The sequence below is a fragment of the Staurois parvus genome, unplaced genomic scaffold, assembly GCF_062004578.1.
Source record: "Staurois parvus isolate SC_StPar_1 unplaced genomic scaffold, SC_StPar_1.0 ptg000449l, whole genome shotgun sequence".
NCBI lineage: Eukaryota > Metazoa > Chordata > Amphibia > Anura > Ranidae > Staurois > Staurois parvus.
Window position 1 is genome coordinate 1,393,268 of NW_028318245.1, and position 14,226 is coordinate 1,407,493.

Consider the following 14,226-nt stretch of genomic DNA (forward strand, 5'->3'; position numbering starts at 1 on the left):
CAAGGACACCGAGGAAGTCACACCAGGTACTCATGTCCAGGTATGGTGGACCTGCCCAATTGTTCATGCTCTATGGACCCAAGTCTACCATATGTTGTGAATACTCTTGGATATCCCGATGCTACCTGATGTGGCACTGCTTAAACCAGATGGACTTTCCAAATTCCAATTTAAAAACTTATGACCCGTATATTCACAGCCACCAAGCAAATTATATCCAGAGCTTGGTTGCTGAAAGTTCTCCCCCTCGAAGCCCTAAAATCTAAGGTACAATGGACGCTCACAAATGATAAATTGGCTGTCAAACTTATCGACACTATGCATACCTTCCATAGAACATGGGATCCTTGGACCTCAAAATTCATGCCCTCGGATTTTGATCGCTGTCTACTGGATCTATGAGGGGCAACTCTACTTACCCAAAGTTGAAGGAGTACTCAAGTCTTTCTGTGATGCTCCCCTTCACCTCCCAACATTCTTTTCCCTCGTTCTCTTTCTTCTTACCAAGGGTTTCTCCTCCCTTTTTCTTTTTCGTTTGTTATTTGCACAACCTTGTTGACATTATTCAAGGACACTGAGGTCATGTACTGGTTATACCTATTTGCATGTATTCCTTAGACCCAGGGCAGGGACAAGAGGTGGGCAGGAGGGGCGGCTGCCCTGGGCACTGTGGTATCATGTGAGGTGAGGTGGGGGGGGGGGCACCACAAGGAGGTTGAGGGGAAGGGATTTCTTTCCCAAACTGAAGGATGTGAAGATCTCTATCTCAAACAGGACAATATATAGTAAGTATTTGAGGGAAAATGTTTTCAGCTCTTGAAAAAATGAAGACTAGTCTTCCAAAGGAACGTGTTCTGACTGACTGGAAGAGCTTCTAATATTTGCAGGAAGAATCATTGTAGAATGTGGGTGTGGGGATTTATCTGAATTATTTTTGGGATTCTTTGAACCTGAAGAAAAGTGGGCCAAATTTTACATGGCCTTCCTGCCCTCCTCTGGATCAACTGCCACATTGGATTTTTCTTTTTGAAGTGAACTCAGTAGACATGTAGGGGGTGTCAACCCATCTAACAATGAAAATACATACTTTATACTCAGAAGTGGAACACAAATGTGGACTGTTTCTGCGTTTAGTGTTTAGGACTTACTTGTGTCCATATGTAGAGAAGATTCTTTCTGTTCAATCATCTCCTCCTCCTTCTCCATAGACTGCTTATCTCTAGTCACCAACGTCTCTTCTTCTTCCTCTTTACCTTCAACTTTGATGTCTTTCAGTTCTTCATCCTGAACCCCAAAGATGATAGAACAAACTTGTAAGAAGGAACAAGAGATCACATAGATGAATAGAAGATACAATCCATTTTTAGGTTTATATACTCATTTCCATCTACCTGATGATGGTGAGGGATGGTGTGACCTTCCTGTGTGGAATCCTGGGAATACAGAGGATGGGGACATCTCTCTGGTGGGTTCCCATGACTGGATCCATCTAGCTGATGATGGTGAGGGATGGTGTGATCTTCCTGTGTGGAATCCCAGGAATACAAAAGACGGGGACATCTTTCTGGTGGGTTCCCATGACTGGATCCATCTACCTGATGATGGTGAGGGACGGTGTGACCTTCCTGTGTAGAATCCCGGGAATACAGAGGACGGGGACATCTCTCTAGTGGGTTCCCATGACTGGATCCATCTGTAGGGAACACACACACTGACTGAATCCATTGTTTCTATGTGTTTATCAGATGATGGGGGATCTAGGTGGACCCTCCGTACTACTCTCTCCTTTCCAATAAAGTCTCCTCTTACCCGGTGATGTGAGGGGCGGCTGATCGTCCATCATGACGTCCTTGTAGAGATCCTTGTGTCCTTCTAAATACTCTGACTCATCTGTGTCGTCATTCTCATCTAATTCATCATTAACTTCTTCTTTTACAACAATATTATAATCAGTCAGGCTTCCGCTCTGAATGTACAAGAAAACAATAACAGTAACGAGGCAGACGTTTTACGGGCCCCAACACAACTTACACCTTGTTAGGCTTCTACCTGGCAGTGCCGTAGGATCTTGTGGCCCTCCATCATGACGTCCTTGTAGAGGTCCTTGTGTCCTTCTAAATACTCCCACTCCTCCATGGAGAAATAGACAGTGACATCCTGACACCTTATAGGTACCTGACACACACAATGATACAGTCACCATCCAGACACATCCCTTGTCTGTTACTGGAGAATGTCCCAGAATTCCCAGCACCGCTCACCTCTCCTGTCAGCAGCTCCATCATCTTCTTGGTGACTTCTAGAATCTTCTTCTCTTTCCCCTTTGGTGTCAGGCAGTGATGCGGAGGCACTGTGATGGGCGATGTCCCATGAAGACAGCTGCTGGGTGTTAAGGGATCACCCGAAATGTTCTTCACTACTTTGTAGTCCTTAGTAAAAGAAGAAAATATTCACTAAAGACCTCCCAGAATCCTCCTCACCTCTCCGGTCAGGTCTGTGTTTTATTAATAGAGATGAGAGTGATGTCATGTGACCTCCCAGAATCCTCCTCACCTCTCCGGTCAGGTCTGCGTTTTATTAATAGAGATGAGAGTGATGTCATGTGACCTCCCAAAATCCTCCTCACCTCTCCGGTCAGCAGGTAGATGATCTCCAGCGTGAGGTCCAATATCCTCTCAGTCACTTCGCCTCGGTCTTGGTCCATCCGTATTGATTTGGTCATGTGATCTAAACAGGACATTCCTCCCTGTCAACGAATAATAAATTGATAATTATTTGCACTATACTGGGATGGAGATGTTTCCACAGAGCTCCTCTAGTTCTCAAAGGTCTCTCTTGGACCTATACTACAGGACCCATTTTTCAATGCCCTGAAAGAAAATCAGAGATTACCTTTTTACACGCGACTTCAACCAAAACGTCTAATTTTAGATTTGGATAGAAGGGTCAAATCAGGCATCTCAAACCGCTTTATGGACCTCACGTGTTCCTCATACTCCTACTCTGCAGCCCTTAGTTGGTTTTAATAATAAAGGAAAGTAACAAAAATCGCTCCCCCAGCGTAAAAGCAATCATTTCTCCTTCTCTCTGGCTGCATTCCTGCAGCCATTGAGAAATACTGTGAGAGCTGTGATTGGTCACAGCTTGTCACATGGTACAGGGCTGTTGTGAATAGCCCTGTACCATGTGACCTCTATGATCATTCACATATTTCACAAGTAGTAAGCAATTATGTCAGAAGTGACATCTTGCTTACTACTCTTCATGTGATCACTGATTGGCCAATCAGTGATCACATGATCGGGACCTCACACAGAGGTCCCATACAACGATCCGATCCAGAAAACACAGCGGGGACCAGATCGCAATGCTGCGCACTCCCTGGGAGCGCACACCAGCAGGGGGTGGGGAGGCCGTTGATAAACATGGGCCGGAAGGGAAGTGGTTACTGAAAAAAATAATTAAGCGGCGGTGAACTTCTGTAAAAGATTTGAAGTGTTATTTCCAAGATTTCGCTATGGTTTGCTTTACCTCCGGTAATACATAGGTTGCCAGTTTAAAATGATATTTGGTGAGGCCCGGGGGTTTCAGGTGCAGAAGGACATGCTACAGGTCTCTTGGGAAAGGGCAGGTTAATATGGATTGTAGGAGTTTAAGGGCTTTTGTCCAGAATCGGGAGAGCATAGGACATGTCCACCATATATGGAGGACGTCTTCCGGAGTAGAGCATCCCCTGAAACAGGTGATGGGGGCAGATGGGTGAAGATGTGCCAGGCGGGACAGGACCAGATGCCACCTCATGGCAGTTTGAAAGGCTGATTCAATTGTGAGGATATCGATGGAGCAGAAAGTCAATGTAGACCAAATTTGTGACCAGCAGCCCCCATTCTTTATGCTTTTAAGGTCCCTTTCCCACCTGGAAACACAAGGGTGATTGTTGGGATTTTGGAGGTTATTCAACTGTGAATAGAGAATAGATATTTGGGAGAGAAGGGTGTTCAATGACAAATATGTCCAAACAACGACAACTGGGTCGTCGGGTCTTTATCAGAACATATCATAACATGTTCTGTAGGTTCAAGAAGTCGTGCCTATTGTTGAAAATGTAACGCCTCCAGTAGGTTCAACAAGTTGTGCCTATTGTAGAAAATGTAACTCTGAAATACCAACCTTCCGGTGAAGTCCGGAGAATGGTAACAGGGAACCATCAGGACATACATGTCCCGTAGGTTCACTCAGTTGCCCGTATTGTAGAAAATGTAACTCTGAAATACGAGACCCCTAATGAAGTATGGAGAACAGGAACTGGGAACCATCAGGATGTAACACGTCCCGTAGGTTCAATCTACCAGCTCCTTTCCAAGCATGAAAAACTCGAGACTGCCTCTCCAAAGAAAAGACCAGCAAAGAGGTGAGCAGCATAAATGACATCAACGAGTCCAAGATCTTCAAAAATTTGCCCTCTTCTCTCCACATCTCTTGCAAAAGCACTTTTTTTTCATGTGTATGGGAAGAGTTCAGAAAGGAGCTTATAAAAAAGCATGTAAAAGACCCCAAAAAATTATATTTGTCTTATTACCTTCTCCCAGTCTCAGCAATGTCTCCTCTCTACCTTCTTCAGAGACTCGGCCAGGATTTTACTGCTTTTCTCTTATTTTATTTCCTGTCCTTGTTGGGTATCACTTCCTGTGCGTAGACGACATCACTTCCTGTCTGTGCGTTCCACTCACAATAAGTAGGATCACCACCTTATGGAGATCTTTACAACCGCAGCCTGTTTCTTTAAATACAATGACAGCTGCTTTTTTTGGTACATTACATTTTTTGTTTGTATATTTTATGCCTGAAACCACAAAAAAAAGCAAAAAAAAAAAAAAACTTTTTACTTAAATTCATAAATATTGATGAGAGAACTAGCCTAGGGTTCAAGCTGAAACCCCACTGAGTCCTGTTTTTGAGCCTTTTTCAAGGCCCATTTGCAAGCTTTATTTAAAAAAGAGGCATGGGTAGGTGGGCATTCCCATAGAGGACATTTACCAATGCCAAAATTAAAAAAAAATCAAATAATAAAAAAAAAATAATAATAATAAATAAATGAATAGAAAAAAATAAAAAGATTATATATATATATATATATATATATATATATATATATATATATATATATATTTAACCCTGCAGGCTTTTAAGGGTTAAAACCTATAGTCTCCCAACCCCTTGTCAACCACCCTCTGAAAAGTGATCTACCGCAGATCACTTTTCAGAGGGTCAGAAAAGCCCCCAAAAGTGTGAATGAGCGCTAAGTTATACTTAGTCGCCACAAAAACACTTCTCCCTGTGCTGATGAGACATGATGGCTGTTGCTTTTCAACAACACAAGCTGTCCTGCAGATGTAGCAGTGAGAGGGTAGGGACAAACCATTTACCCACTGGCAGGAGTGCTTACAAAAAAATTGTTTATGTAAAACCTTTATCCCAAAAGGAAACAAAACTTACGGTATCTGATTATAAAGTGTGATCTGGAGTTTGGCTTCAGTTTGTTAGCATATATAAATCTGCTAATACATCTAACACTCCCCTCCAGACTGATAATGCTGTTGTGCAAAGGTGTGTCTGTTGCTCCTTCCTCCAGAGTGGGGGCGCTCTAATACAGGGGGTGTGTTACTGGCCAGAGAGGGGGCGCTCTATTACAAGGGGTGTGTTACTGGGCAGAGTAGGGGCGCACTAATACAGGGGATGTGTTACTGGCCACAGTGGGGGTGCTCTAATACAGGGGGTGTGTTACTGGCCAGAGTGGGGGTGCTCTAATACAGGGGGAGTGTTACTGGCCACAGTGGGGGTGCTCTAATACAGGGGGTGTGTTACTGGCCAGAGTGGGGGTGCTCTAATACAGGGGGAGTGTTACTGGCCACAGTGGGGGTGCTCTAATACAGGGGGTGTGTTACTGGCCAGAGTGGGGGTGCTCTAATACAGGGGGAGTGTTACTGGCCAGAGAGGGGGCGCTCTAATACAGGGAGAGTGTTACTGTACAGAGAGGGGGCGCTCTAATACAGGAGGTGTGTTACTGGCCACATCACCAGGTGAAAACAGAGGAGGAAAAAAGACTAAAAAAGAAAACTAATGCAGCTGCCACATCTAATAATGAGGTAAGCTGCAATATATGACTTGATTGGTGTGGTTGGTACATTTTCAGAAATGCGCTGCACTCGCGAGTTGCACTTTTAGTTCCATTGTTTTTTAATGACGTCCCAAACGCAGTTAGAAGACGCAACAAACCGCGCTACAAACATGCCAAAGGGCAACTGAAACAACGTGTGACGCCCCACGACCAAAAAATGCTCCATGGCTACTTTGGGATGTTTCACCAGAATGAGCTGCCCGAGAACACGCTGCAAAGACGCAAAAAGAAGTGCGGGCGGGAAGGCGTGTTCCTGCTACGCTCAGATGTGAATGGGGCCTAAAAGTGGAGCGCAGGACCTGACTACAAAAAGGGTTCAAGGGAGACGAACCTCGTTTTCTTACCAGGCTTCGTTGGAGCCCATGGTGACCCCAATCTGCTGTCTGGGCGACAAATATTTCCCGTCCATCACTCATCTGTCTTCAATCTATATACTGTATATACACCCACACACATATATATATACCTCTTCTCCTCCGTGGTCAGGCAGTGAGGTGGAGGCACGGCTCTTCTCCTCTGTGGTCAGGCAGTGAGGTGGAGGCACGGCTCTTCTCCTCTGTGGTCAGGCAGTGAGGTGGAGGCACGGCTCTTCTCCGTGGTCAGGCAGTGAGGTGGAGGCACGGCTCTTCTCCTCCGTGGTCAGGCAAAGGGGTGGAGGCACGGCTCTTCTCCTCCGTGGTCAGGCAGTGGGGTGGAGGCACGGCTCTTCTCCGTGGTCAGGCAGTGAGGTGGAGGCACGGTGATGGGCGATGTCCTCTGCTGATGGCTGGCTGGAGCTAATGACCTTCCAAGATGTTCTCCTCACTACCTTATAGTCCTTTGTTAAGAGCCAGCCTGGCAATTAACTTTATGGACGTCCCAGAATCCTCCTCACCACTCTGGAATAGTTTAAGGGTTTTATTGCAGAGTTAAGAATGAAGTCATGTGACCTCCTAGGAATCCTCCTCACCTCCTCCCAGGACTTTCCTCTCTGTAGACGGATAATAAACTGAGAATGATTTGTAGATGTGTGCATTTTGGTTCCTTACAATTTGTTTCTCGGAACGAAAATTCATTTTCGGAGATCTGGATGTATACGAATCTCCGAATGGACATGTGAGGAATGTCAACAAATCCAGACTCATCCACGTTACCAACCATTCTGTGTCCTCCACCCCTCTCTGCCAATCCCTCCACTGGCCTCCACTCTGTGTCCTCCATCCCTCTCTGCCAATCCCTCCACTGGCCCCCATTCAGTGTCCTCCACCCCTCTCTGCCAATCCCTCCACTGGCCTCTATTCAGTGACCTTCACCCCTCTCTGCCAATCCCTCCACTGGCCTCCATTCAGTATCTTTCACCCCTGTCTGCCAATTCCTCCACTGGACTCCATTCAGTGTCCTCCACTCCTCTCTGCCAATCCCTCCACTGGCCTCCATTCAGTGTCCTCCATCCCTCTCTGCCAATCCCTCCACTGGCCTCCACTCTGTGTCCTGCATCCTTCTCTGCCAATCCCTCCATTCCGTGTCCTCCACCCCTCTCTGCTAATCCCTCCATTGGCCTCCACTCAGTGTCCTCCACCCCTCTCTGCCCATCCCTCCAATGGCCTCCATTCAGTGTCCTCCACCCCTCTCTGCCAATCCCTCCACTCCCATGTCCTCCATCCCTCTCTGCCAATCCCTCCACTCCCGTGTCCTCCATCCCTCTGTGCCAATCCCTCCACTCCCGTGTCCTCCATCCCTCTCTGCCAATCCCTCCACTCCCGTGTCCTCCACCCCTCTCTGCCAATCCCTCCACTGGCTTCCCAGCACCCAACGAATAAAATTCAAAACACTAATAATAACATATTATTATTATTATTACATCGAGTTTATATAGCGCCAAATGGTTTGCTCAGCGCTGTACAATAGGGGGGACAATACATGGCACAGTACAGCAAAAACAGACAGCGTACGAGGGGTAAGAGGGCCCTACTCTTTCAAGCTTACAATCTAGGAGGGAGGGGGTAGTGGAACAATAGGAAGTGGCTGAGGGGGATGAAGTGGCTGAGGGGGATGAAGTGGTGGGAGGAATGAGGGAGAATGGCCGTTAGGCGAGGGTGGGGTAGGCTACCCTGAAGAGATGGGTTTTGAGGGAGCGCCTGAATGTGAGGTGGGAAGGCGACAGTCGGATGGATTGGGGCAGTGAGTTCCAGAGGATGGGGGTGGACCTGGAGAAGTCCTGCAGGCGTGCATGGGAGGAGGAGACCAGGGAGCAGGATAGAAGGAGGTCCTGTGAGGAGCGAAGGGTACGGGTAGGGTGGTACTTGGGGATCAGGTTGGTGAGGTAGTCAGGGGCAGTGTTATGAACGGCTTTGTAGGTCAGGATTAGAAGTTTAAATTTGATGCGTTGGGCAATCGGGAGCCAGTGGAGGGAGAGGCAGAGGGGGGTGACAGAGGTGGAGCGGGTGGTGAGGTGGATGAGTCTGGCCGCTGAGTTCAGGATGGTCTGGAGCGGGGAGAGCCTGCACTTGGGTAGGCCAGTGAGAAGAGAGTTGCAGTAGTCCAGGCGTGAAATAATCAGGGAGTGTACAAGAAGTTTGGTGGTGTCTGGGGTGAGGAAGGAGCGTATCTTGGCAATATTGCGGAGGTGGAGCCTGCAGGTGTTTGCAAGTGATTTGACATGAGGCAGGAAGGAGAGGTTCGAGTCAAGAATGACCCCAAGGACTTTGGCTTGCGGGGCGGGAATGATAGTGGTGTTGGTGGTGGTGATGGATAGGATGGGGGGGGGGGGTGTGGGCAGGGGGAAAGACGAGGAGTTCGGTTTTGGAGAGGTTAAGCTTGAGGAAATGGAACGACATCCAGTCTGAGATGTCGTTTAGGAGGTGAGTGATGCGGGCGGAGATAGTGGGGGTGAGGAGAGGGGTGGAGAGGTAAATTTGGGTGTTGTCAGCATACCACGTCAGCGTGATAATTGAAGCCATGGGAGTGTATGAGTGTGCCCAGGGAGGAGGTGTAGATGGAGAAGAGAAGGGGTCCAAGGACATAGCCTTGAGGGACCCCAACAGAGAGGGGGAGGGAGGGGGAGGTGGCGCCATTGTAGGTGACGCTGAAGGAGCGTCGGGATAGGTAGGATGAGAACCAGGAGAGAGCGGTATCTCTGATGCCAAGGGAGAGTAGTTTATTAAGGAGGAGGGGGTGGTCGACTGTGTCAAAGGCCGCAGAGAGATCCAGGAGAAGGAGGACAGAGTAGTCGCCCTTGGCTTTGGCGTTTAGTAGGTCGTTAGTGATTTTGAGGAGGGCAGTTTCGGTGGAGTGTAGGGGACGGAAGCCGGACTGTAATGGGTCAAGGAGGTTATTGTCAATAAGGTGGGCGCTTAGGCGATCGTAGACTATGCGCTCAAGGAGCTTGGAGGTGAGTGGCAGCAGGGAGATGGGTCTAAGGTTGTTGGGGTCTGCGGGATCCAGGGAGGGCTTTTTGAGGATGGGGGTGATATGTGCGTGCTTAGGGGGGAGGGGAATGCGCCAGTAGAGAGGGAGAGATTGAAGATGTGGGTGAGGGAGCGGATGAGGCAAGAGGGGGGTGACCGGAGGAGTTGAGAGGGGATAGGGTCCAGGGGGCAGGTAGTGAGGCAGGCTTCTGAGAGGACCTTAACGACTTCCTCAGTAGTGGCAGGGCTGAGGGAGTGCAGTGCAGGGGGGGTTACGGTGGGCAGGGCCTGGGGAGAGGTGGAGGGCAGTGCGGTTGTGAGGGCAGAGGAGGGGGGAGAAGAAGGGGTGACGGGGGTGGGGAGGCTAGGTGGGGAGGTAGATTGCGAGTTGACAATGTCCTTACGGATAGCGTCAATCTTGTTACAGAAATGGGTGGCAATCTCGTGGGCGGTGAGTGAGGTACTAAGTGGAGGAGGGGGGGGGAGAGAGGAGGGAGTTGAAGGTGGAGAAGAGTCGGTGAGGGCAGGAGGAGAGGGTGTTGATTAGGTTAACAAAGTAGGCCTGCTTGGCGGCGTGGAGGGAGGAGGTGTAAGTGAGGAAGGCAGATTTGTAGAGGGAGAATGCGTGAGGGGACCTGGTTTTGCGCCACAGTCTCTCCAGTGCGCGACTGCGACGTTTGAGGCGTTTAGTGCTGTCATTCTGCCATGGTTGAAGCGGCCTAGGTTTAACGATGCGTGTGGTTAGGGGTGCTAGAGAGTCTAGGGCAGCTGACAGTGAGTCGTTGTACAAGGTGGTGGCTTTGTCAGGACATGATAGTGGGAGGATGCTGTCGTGTAGGCGGTCGGCGGCTGAGTGGAGGGGGCCATTTAAAGCCATTTATAACTCTACCCCAAATACATCACCAATCTTGTCTCCAAATATCACCCAAACCGTCCTCTCCACTCCTCCCACGACCTCCTGCTCTCTAGCTTCCTTGTCTCCTCCCATGCCCATCTCCAGGACTTCTCTAGAGCCTCCCCCATCCTCTGGAACTCTCTACCCCAATCTATCGCCTTCTCTGCTCACTTTTAGGCAATCTCTGAGAACCTCTCTCTCTCGGGAAGCCTATCCTGCCTTCAGCTAAAAATGGAATCTTCTATTGCTCCTACCAGTCCATCCCCCACAGTTATTACCTTTTGTACCACCAGCCCCTCCCTCTTAGATTGTAAGCTCCAAGGAACAGGGCCCTCCTATCCCTCTTGTATTGATCTGTATTGTCTCCCTGTATATTGTAAAGCGCTGAGCAAACTGTTGGCGCTATATAAATCCTCTATAATAATAATACGGAAAAAAAAATTATTAACATTATTAATTATTTATTAATTATATTAATTTATAATATTAATTAATTACGTTTATTAATTTATTTTATTTATTTCTGAATTTATAATATATATATTAATTATTTATATACTATTAATTCATTATAATTAGATAATTACTAAACTTTTTTATGAATTTTATAACCTTTTCCCTGCCAACGGCAAGAGGCACATGGAGGAACAGAACCGCTTCCAGCCGGCCAAGTCAATATGCCTTACATCAGCTGCATGATCTCTTCTGCTATGAGCAACAACGTGGAGTCCCCTCAGGTATTATACCAAACCCTTCGGGTCAGGTATGGATTTTGAATAGGAACCCCATGCCAAAATAAAGAAAAATAAAGCATGGGGACCTCCCTCAAATTCATACTCAGACCAAATGATTCACAATATTCATTCAATATTTAATTTTTGGCTCCGGCAAGAAGGCAGTATTGACGGGATGTAGGACGGGACAGGAAGGAATGTTTGCAGAAAACAAAGAAGATTCCCCCGTAGGGTTTCTAAGTGAATTAGGAGGTCAAGACATTCAAAGAAAATGGCATCTTGGTATCCTCACATAACTTCTACTAGTAGTAGCACCCGGACCCTCAGGTCAGGACCTAGATGGAGCATTGCAGATAGGAGACACCCAGTTGTCCTAGAAAACTAGGAGGACACTGTCTATATTGTAGTGGCCAGGGCCTCTTCGCTGCTAGACGCCTCAACAAGTGGGGAAACGTCAAAGTCTAGAGAAGCCCAGGTCTGCCTTTGTAGGCAACTCAGTATCAGGCCTACATCATGAGAGGTTGCTTGTTCCTGCCCAGCTGACCCTGGACTTTTTGACCCACCAGCTATTGGCCTTCGTAGACTTTATGGACAAGGGTCTTGGGACGCACCTCCACGTTACTCTTGCTACTCTGCAGAACCCATTTTCTATTGTTGCCCGTGGATGAGACCCCTCTGCCCTCAGGCCTGGTCACTCAACCTACCTCCCCCATCCCCTTGGTCATTGGGAATTCCTTATCTTCTATCTGATAGCAACCCCTGCTGAGTAAGGAGCTAGCCAAGTGCCACCCCCCCCCCCAACAACCAGCCCCTCATTCTCCTTCCTGTATTGTCTTCAAGTCACCCCCCAAACAACCAGCCCCTCATTTTTCTTCCTGTGTTGTCTTCAAGTCACCTCCCAACAACCAGCCTCTCATTCACCTTCCTGTGTTGTCTTCAAGTCACCCCCAAACAACCAGCCCCTCATTCTCCCTCATTCTCCTTCCTGTATTGTCTTCAAGTCACCCCCTCAACATCCAGCCCCTCATTTTCCTTCCTGTGTTGTCTTCAAGTCACCCCCCAACAACCAACCCCTCATTCTCCTTCCTGTGTTGTCTTCAAGTCACCCCCCTACAACCATCCCCTCATTCTCCTTCCTGTGTTGTCTTCAAGTCACCCGCCCAACAACCAGCCTCTCATTCTCCTTCCTGTATTGTCTTCAAGTCACCCACCAACAACCAGCCCCTCATTCTCCTTCCTGTATTGTCTTCAAGTCGCCCCCCAACAACCAGCCCCTCATTCTCCTTCCTTTGTTGTGTTCAAGTCACCCCCCAACAACCAACCCCTCATTCTCCTTCCTGTTTTGTCTTCAAGTCGCCCCCCAACAACCAGCCCCTCATTTTCCTTCCTGTGTTGTCTTCAAGTCACCCCCCAACAACCAACCCCTCATTCTCCTTCCTGTATTGTCTTCAAGTCACCCCCCAAAAACCAATCCTTCATTCTCCTTCCTATGTTGTCTTCAAGTCACCCCCCAACAACCAGCCCCTCATTCTCCTTCCTGTATTGTCTTCAAGTCACCCCCCAACAACCAGCCCCTCATTCTCCTTCTTGTATTGTCTTCAAGTCACCCCCCAACAACCAACCCCTCATTCTCCTTCCTGTGTTGTCTCCAAGTCACCCCCCAACAACCAACCCCTCATTCTCCTTCCTGTGTTGTCTTCAAGTCACCCCCCAACAACCAGCCCCTCATTCTCCTTCCGTTGTTGTCTTCAAGTCACCCCCCAACAACCAGCCCCTCATTCTCCTTCCTGTATTGTCTTCAAGTCACCCCCCAACAACCAACCCCTCATTCTCCTTTCTGTATTGACTTCAAGTCACCCCCCAACAACCAACCCCTCATTCTACTTCCTATATTGTCTTCAAGTCACCCCCCAACAACCAGCCCCTCATTCTTCTTCCTGTATTGTCTTCAAGTTGCCCCCCAACAACCAGCCCCTCATTCTCCTTCCTTTGTTGTGTTCAAGTCACCCCCCAACAACCAACCCCTCATTCTCCTTCCTGTTTTGTCTTCAAGTCACCCCCCAACAACCAGCCCCTCATTTTCCTTCCTGTGTTGTCTTCAAGTCACCCCCCAACAACCAACCCCTCATTCTCCTTCCTGTATTGTCTTCAAGTCACCCCCCAACAACCAACCCCTCATTCTCCTTCCTGTGTTGTCTTCAAGTCACCCCCCAACAACCAGCCCCTCATTCTCCTTCCTGTATTGTCTTCAAGTCACCCCCCAAAAACCAACCCCTCATTCTCCTTCCTGTATTGTCTTCAAGTCACCCCCAACAACCAACCCCTCATTCTCCTTCCTGTGTTGTCTCCAAGTCACCCCCCAACAACCAGCCCCTCATTCTCCTTCCTGTGTTGTCTTCAAGTCACCCCCCAACAACCAACCCCTCATTCTCCTTCCTGTGTTGTCTTCAAGTCACCCCCCAACAACCAGCCCCTCATTCTCCTTCCGTTGTTGTCTTCAAGTCACCCCCCAACAACCAGCCCCTCATTCTCCTTCCTGTATTGTCTTCAAGTCACCCCCCAACAACCAACCCCTCATTCTCCTTTCTGTATTGGCTTCAAGTCACCCCCCCAACAACCAACCCCTCATTCTCCTTCATATATTGTCTTCAAGTCACCCCCCAACAACCAACCCCTCATTCTCCTTCCTGTATTGTCTTCAAGTCGCCCCCCAACAACCAGCCCCTCATTCTCCCTCATTCTCCTTCCTGTATTGTCTTCAAGTCACCCCCTCAACATCCAGCCCCTCATTTTCCTTCCTGTGTTGTCTTCAAGTCACCCCCCAACAACCAACCCCTCATTCTCCTTCCTGTGTTGTCTTCAAGTCACCCCCCTACAACCAGCCCCTCATTCTCCTTCCTGTGTTGTCTTCAAGTCACCCCCCAACAACCATCCCCTCATTCTCCTTCCTGTGTTGTCTTCAAGTCACCCGCCCAACAACCAGCCTCTCATTCTCCTTCCTGTATTGTCTTCAAGTCACCCACCAACAACCAG

At 48.4% G+C, this 14,226-nt stretch overlaps 1 protein-coding gene across 1 annotated transcript in view; it reads right to left on the bottom strand.

Moving 5' to 3' along the window:
- The window catches only part of LOC149453251 (uncharacterized), a 107,999-nt gene extending 100,731 nt beyond the window's left edge, over positions 1-7,268 (bottom strand). Inside the window, 7 exon segments of the mRNA XM_089688614.1 lie at positions 1,149-1,284; positions 1,392-1,693; positions 1,810-1,966; positions 2,050-2,175; positions 2,262-2,429; positions 2,627-2,746; positions 6,645-7,268. Coding sequence (XP_089544740.1) covers positions 1,149-1,284; positions 1,392-1,693; positions 1,810-1,966; positions 2,050-2,175; positions 2,262-2,429; positions 2,627-2,740 — 1,003 coding nt within the window. The 5' untranslated portion in view covers positions 2,741-2,746; positions 6,645-7,268.
- Positions 7,269-14,226: the final 6,958 nt, after the last annotated feature.